We start from the raw sequence: 6,792 nt of genomic DNA, 5'->3' as shown, positions 1-6,792 counted from the left end.
GGAGGCTTCGGCAGCTCTACACCTGTGGTTCCTCCACAGTGTTGTACACACCTGTTTAACCCTTTCATGTAAAGCATGGCTGAACGTCTTCACACGTCTTTAACAGTGACGTTTGTTGGTGAACGTGACACGTCTGGTGACACCGTCAAGGTGTTGGTCAGGGACTGGTCTGATTGGTTCAACTGGAGGGAAACTTGAGGAAAAGTTGTGATAGGACAGAAATGAAATGAGCACAGAGTTCACGGGGAGCAGTTGATTTTGCGTTAATTATTACGATGGAGACATCGAGACTTTGTGGAGGGAGTGACTCATTCATGCCTTTCTATCTTCCAGAGTCGGTTGTTACAGCGCTCTCCTGGTTCTGACTAAAGAGAACAGAGTGTTACTCCAGTTCTCAGGTCTTTCCCTGGCTCCCAGTCAGATACAGAGTCTATAAGTCACTAAATGGTCTGGGCCCTAAACACGTTCCAGAAATGTTCCATGTATATGAGCCTCGGTCTGTAAGAGCTGCAGGAGCTGCTCAGTCAGTGCAGCCTACAGTTAAAACTAAACAGGGTGAAATGACCGTAATGTCTTTGCCTTCCTTACGCGGGTGGATGAAGTCGTATTTAATGGAACTGACGTGGTTGTTGTTTGTTCTCCAGGTATTTGTGTTGCAGAGCCGGTCCAGGTGCCGGTCAGTCAGCCGCTCAGCGTGGACGTCCCGCTGCCCTATCAGGTGGTCAGAGGAGAACAGGTGGAGCTGTCGGGCTCAGTGTACAACCAACAGGCTGAGACCATCACGGTACCAACCACACTCCACACTCAACTACATATCCCATGATGCTCAGAGCCCGCTAGGAGCTGTAGTCAAGGAGTGCTAAAGGTGGTTGTCGTGTCCTCCTCAGTTCTGTGTGACGCTGACGGCCGGACCGGGGATCTGTCTGCTCAACTCCCAGCCGACTCCCGGGGAAGACGGGCTGCGCTCCACATCCTGCAGCTGGACCCGTCTGTCTGAGGGGGGGGCGGGCGAAGTGACCTTCACAGTGCTGGGCCTGGAGCCTGGAGAACACAACCTGACCTTCACCCTGAAGACACGCACGGGCGACGGAGACATCCTGAGGAAGAAGCTCAGAGTGGTGGTTGGTACATGGACGGATGGATGGATATGAAAAAATAAAAGACTTCAGTAGTCAAATATTCCACCCCAGTAAAACCACAGATTTGGTGATTTACAAGTCAAAAGTTAACGAGCTGCTGAATAAGGTGCAACAAACAATAAGAGAACTAGAGCTGTTAGAATCTGAAATCCTTGCTCAGTGTTATACAGCTTCTGCTGTTTGAAACGTTACGACACCAAACGAATCGATACGTTGCGATAAAACACGACAAAACATGAGATGACAAGAAACGCAACGATACGACACGATTGAAACGACACAAACGACATAACGTGAGCACGTAGACATTAAAGCCGAAGTGTGCAGGTGGAAAACGCAGTGAGCACAGGTAAGAGTCAACAGGTTACAGGTGTGAAATACAGTGAGGCAGCGGAGTCGAGCCGAGGACCCCCCCGTCTCTACCCTCACTTCCTGTCCCCATATCTCAAATAAAGGCATAGAAATACTTTAATAGTCCATATGTTACGTAGGATTGTGGGATTCAGTTGAAACAATTAATGATCATTTTCATTATCAATTAATAAATCAACTATTTTCTGGATTAATCAATTAATTGTTTTGGGCCATTAAATGTCATTAAAACATTTCCAAGTTGATATAATGAAACTGGTTTTTATTTGTCGTCATCTTCTGCCTTGGTTGTGTTCGCAGCCCGAGGGCGTGAGAGACCAGGTGTTCTCCGGAGGAACCCTTGACCCACGGGGACTTTACGGTGCGTCGCTGTGACCCTCCGCTCTGTGCTGCTGCTCTGCTACAAGGCACGACTCTGTTCAAGTTCTGTGTTTTGATGCCGTTGCAGGTAAAGCGAAGCAAACGGTGCATCTGAAGAACAACCTGCCAGCCAACATCATTCCCAACACAGCTGTGGAGAGGATGCTGACTATCAGCGGTAAGATGATGATGCTGTGGTTGCTAAGTTACAGACCATGAGGGAGTGGATGTGACGCTCACATAAAGCAGAACGTATGCAGATGTTAATGAGAACAGATTGTGACAGCTGGGCAGCTCCGTCTGCTGAGGAAGATCAAGTGAAGAAACATTAGTGTTGAGCTGCTGTTTGTGCAGCAGTGAACAAGCTGCTGAATAAAGTGCAACAAACAATAAGATGTTTAAGTCTGATAACTTGTGCAGCTCCCGCTGTTTGAAATGCTGCTGGTGGAATATACGCCGTGAAATGAAATGTTACGATACGATACGGCATCACGTAACGTGACAACACATGACATGACGCGACACGAAATGAAATAATATGTGACGACTCGATACAATTAGATATGCGGAAACCAGTTTTTGTACCAGGTTGTAAACATGTTGATTTCTGCTGTAAAGTTGGACATTTTAACATGGGAGTCTATGGGGACTGACTCACTGTTGGAGCCAGACTCTAGTGGTCGTTAGAGGAACTGCAGCTGCTGGTTCTTCATGTTGATGCGTCATGTTTCAGTCTGATGCTTGGTTAAAAGCCAGGCTCCACCTCCTCCTAAAGGTTATTGGTATAATTAAATGTGCATGTGTGTGTGTTGATGAACCAGGGGAAGTTCTAGAGGAGGTCGTGTCGGTGGTACACGACCCTGACGGCCTCAGAGAGCTCATCGACCTGCCGACCGGCTCAGCAGATCGCGAGCTGGAAGAACTCCTCCTTTTCATCCACGTGTATCAGTATCTGGAGACGACGAGCAGCTGGGGCGTCGTGGGAGGAGACGTCCTGAGCAACTCCGCACGCCTGTCACTCAAGATCAGTCAAGGTGAGGAGACGGCGAGGAGACGGCGAGGAGACGTGACGGGTTTAATTCAGTCTTATTTACTGTGTGTGTGTGTGTGTGTCTCTGTGTGTGTGTGTGTGTGTGTGTGTGTGTGTGTGTGTGTGTGTCTAGGTCTGGTTAGCATCAGCTCCTTCAGACGTTCAGACTCCAGTTACGGCAGGTGGACGAATCAGCTCTCCAGCACCTGGTCAGAACACACCTTCATCTTTATTTTTGTTTCTTTTTACTTAATCAATATTTTATTTGGTGAAGCAAGATAAAGACAAAGAACATGCTAACATAGCAAGACATGACATGATGGTATACACTACTGCAGACTTAGTTAGATGACTTCTATAAATAAATAAAGTGGCAGGTATTTATTTTTTTCCTTGTTTCTGCCCAGGAAGGAAAGAGGTATTTGGGGGTAGATGGGAAGGTGGGAAGGTTCAGAAACCCTGAAAACATCCAGCTGGACAAAAATACAAAATAAAACGTCTCCTGCCAACTGTGAAGTCTCAGATAGAAACATCCAGGAGAAGAAGCTGGTTGTGGAAACTTGAAGATGTTTCACCTCCACCTTCAGTTGTGCAGATAAACACTGAAACGTAACAAAGTTTTCACCTCGTCTCTTCACGTATCAGGTGTCGTGATCGGACGGAGGATTAGGGTTATGTTTCTTTACAATTCTGACTTTCATCTCAGAACTGTGAGAATCATTTTTTTTCAGGTCAGTTTTTATTTGTTTAGCTCCAGTTCACATCAGAGCAGGTCTGGACCTTCTCTCCCACCAAGAGCAGCACTAGGCCACAGCGGCAAGGAAAGACTTCCTTTAAGAGGCAGGAACCTCGGACTCGGGGTGGGCGGAGCCATCTTCCTTGACCGGGTGGGTTGGAGAGAGGGAGAGAGGGAGAGAGAGAGAGAGAGAGAGGGAGGGAGAGAGAGAGAGAGAAAGAGAGAGAGAGAGAGAGAGAGAGGGAGAGAGAGAGAGAGAGGGGGAGAGAGAGAAAGAGAGAGAGAGGGAGGGAGAGAGAGAGAGAGAAAGAGAGAGAGAGAGAGAGAAAGAGGGAGAGAGAGAGAGAGAGGGGGAGAGAGAGAGAGAGAGAGAGAGAGAGAGCACAGAGGAAAAGAAATTCTAGTAAATTTGAGCAGGTCCAGCTGCAGGTGTGAAACAGGATCATGGAGCAGTAGCTGGTTGCAGCTGCAGGTTCAGACTCTGCAGCTCTGGAGGCGGGAGGAGCTGCAGGGAGGAACAGGGAGGAACAGGGAGGAGCTGCAGGGAGGAGCTGCAGGGAGGAAAAGGGAGGAACAGGGAGGAGCTGCAGGGAGGAGCTGCAGGGAGGAACAGGGAGGAGCTGCAGGGAGGAACAGCGAGGAACAGGGAGGAACAGAGAGGAGCTGCAGGGAGGAACAGGGAGGAACAGGGAGGAGCTGCAGGGAGGAACAGGGAGGAGCTGCAGGGAGGAACAGGGAGGAGCAGCAGGGAGGAACAGGGAGGAACAGGGAGGAACAGGGAGGAACAGGGAGGAGCAGCAGGGAGGAACAGGGAGGAGCAGCAGGGAGGAACAGGGAGGAGCTGCAGGGAGGAACAGGGAGGAACAGGGAGGAGCTGCAGGGAGGAACAGGGAGGAGCAGGGAGGAACAGGGAGGAACAGGGAGGAGCTGCAGGGAGGAACAGGGAGGAGCTGCAGGGAGGAGCTGCAGGGAGGAGCTGCTGGGAGGAGCTGCAGGGAGGAACAGGGAGGAGCTGCAGGGAGGAGCTGCAGGGAGGAACAGGGAGGAACAGGGAGGAACAGGGAGGAACAGGGAGGAGCTGCACAGTTAAAATGATGCAGTGATATTAGGGAGTTTACAGTGATCTCGTCGGCATGACAACCTGGACTACAGTGTACTGGGTTCACTGGTTTATGGAGACTGAGGCCCACCTGCTGGTGGGAGGGGGCAACAGGTACAGAGCCTGGCTCTGTAAAAGAATAAGAAGCTAAGTGAAAGTTGCAGACAGCTGATCTGGCAGAAACCCCTCTGTGTCTCAGGATGACGGCCCGGGTGGTGCAGGCCTTGATCATGGCGGATCAGGTGATCAGAGTGGACCACCAGTCTCTGTCGAACTCTGTCACCTGGCTGATCCACAACACTCAGCAGCCAGACGGATCCTTCAGGGAGAAATCCCTCACCACAGCCAACAAGATCATGGTCAGCAACACACCACAGCCGTCTCTGACATAACAACAAAGCATCTCATTCATTAATAACTAAATGTGGAATAAAGATAAACAGTTATACATTTGTTTACATATGATTGAATTGATCTATAGGTAAATAAACTAAATTAAAGTAATTCGTTATTTTATGTTTTAATGGGCAATAAAAAGAGGAAATATGAAAAACAAAATATTAAACTTCAATAAATAGTTAAAATCAAAAAGAGGTTTACAAAAACAAGATAAAACAAATTACATAATACTATCGTAACGTTACAATAAATTACGTTATGTTCCTATATACCGTACGTTCCTAAATGTTACGTGATGATATGATACATTATTTTATGTTACGATACGTTATGATTTATGATTTGTTTTGTTTTACCTCGTTTGTACCGACGAAGCGGCGCGCAAAGGCTCAATCAACAGGCAGATCAAATAGCTGATAGGAATTCTATTTATTATAGATCAATTATTAATTAATGAAATGCTTTATTACTGTTTCCATGACACTTGTGGTCCTGATCTTCTGATTGGCTGCAGTCGGGGAACAGCGGACTCGACCAGTCGGTGTATCTGACGTCCTTCGTGATGATCGCCCTGCACGGAGCGGGGCGCATCAACAACCCCAACCTGCATCTCCAGGTGATAACAGACTCCGCCTCCTCCTCCTCACCCTGTCATTCTTCTCTTCTTTCTCCTCCTCCTTTATCCAGCATGGATGGATCATGATGCAATGGGCCCCCAGGCACAAACATGCACATGGCTCCCAGCCCCTCCCACATGTGGAAGAAACTTCAGCCACTTTACACCTGATTTCACTTGTTGTCTTTGTTCTCTCTCTCTCTGTTTTCATCTGATCAATATAGGAATTCTAACACACTACCCGTGTTCAAATGACATCCTCTCTCCTGCTTCCTCTCACTCAGTTGACTGGCAGCATGAGGAATGCAGCAAACTACATCTCCCAGCATGCCCCAGCTGTCACGAGTGTGCATGTACGTGCGATGGCAACCTACGCTCTGACCCTCCACGACCCCGAGGGCGCAGTGTCCCGAACCCTGTTCACCAGCCTGGAGAAAGTAGTTCGACAGAAAGGTGTGTGTGTGTGTGTGTGTGTGTGTGTGTGTGTGTGTGTGTATGTGTGTGTGAGTGTGTGTCATATTACTTATGCTGTGGGAACAAGGTAAGTAGTAGTTATGGATAAGGTTATAGTAAGTCAGCACAACTCTGTGTGCGTGTGTGTGTGTGTGTGTGTGTCTGCGTGTGTGTGCATGTGCGTGTGTGTGTGTCTGCGTGTGTGTGTGTGTGTGTCTGCGTGTGTGTGTGTGTGTGTGTGTGCGTGCTGTACATGCCTTTGCACAGGCTACTGCATGATATCAGATACAGTAAGGACTGTACTTACACCACTAAGTGACCATTTCATGCTGTAAATAGTCATGACCAGCAGTCAGTGTTGGTCCTGTGTGTGTGTGTGTGTGTGTGTGTGTGTGTATGTGTGTGTGAGTGTGTGTATGAATGAGTGTGTGAGTGTGTGTCATATTACTTATGCTGTGGGAACAAGGTAAGTAGTAGTTATGGATAAGGTTATAGTAAGTCGGCACAACTCTGTGTGTGTGTGTCTGCGTGTGTGTGTGTGCGTGCGTGCGTGCGTGCGTGTGTGCGTGCGCGCGTGTGTGTGTGTCT

At 48.4% G+C, this 6,792-nt stretch overlaps 1 protein-coding gene across 1 annotated transcript in view; it reads left to right on the top strand.

Moving 5' to 3' along the window:
• The window catches only part of c5 (complement component 5), a 25,491-nt gene that overhangs the window by 11,234 nt on the left and 7,465 nt on the right, over positions 1 to 6,792 (top strand). Inside the window, exons 20-28 of the mRNA XM_023424610.2 lie at positions 645 to 784; positions 888 to 1,121; positions 1,812 to 1,872; positions 1,960 to 2,049; positions 2,693 to 2,905; positions 3,035 to 3,110; positions 4,936 to 5,095; positions 5,650 to 5,751; positions 6,036 to 6,204. Coding sequence (XP_023280378.2) covers positions 645 to 784; positions 888 to 1,121; positions 1,812 to 1,872; positions 1,960 to 2,049; positions 2,693 to 2,905; positions 3,035 to 3,110; positions 4,936 to 5,095; positions 5,650 to 5,751; positions 6,036 to 6,204 — 1,245 coding nt within the window. The remainder of the gene's footprint in view (positions 1 to 644; positions 785 to 887; positions 1,122 to 1,811; positions 1,873 to 1,959; positions 2,050 to 2,692; positions 2,906 to 3,034; positions 3,111 to 4,935; positions 5,096 to 5,649; positions 5,752 to 6,035; positions 6,205 to 6,792) is intronic.

This window comes from Seriola lalandi, unplaced genomic scaffold, assembly GCF_002814215.2.
Source record: "Seriola lalandi dorsalis isolate HSWRI2012SDOR001 ecotype SW California unplaced genomic scaffold, Sedor1 jcf7180002054746, whole genome shotgun sequence".
NCBI lineage: Eukaryota > Metazoa > Chordata > Actinopteri > Carangiformes > Carangidae > Seriola > Seriola lalandi.
Note: the sequence above shows the minus strand (reverse complement) of the source record. Positions and strands in the feature narration are given on the sequence as shown.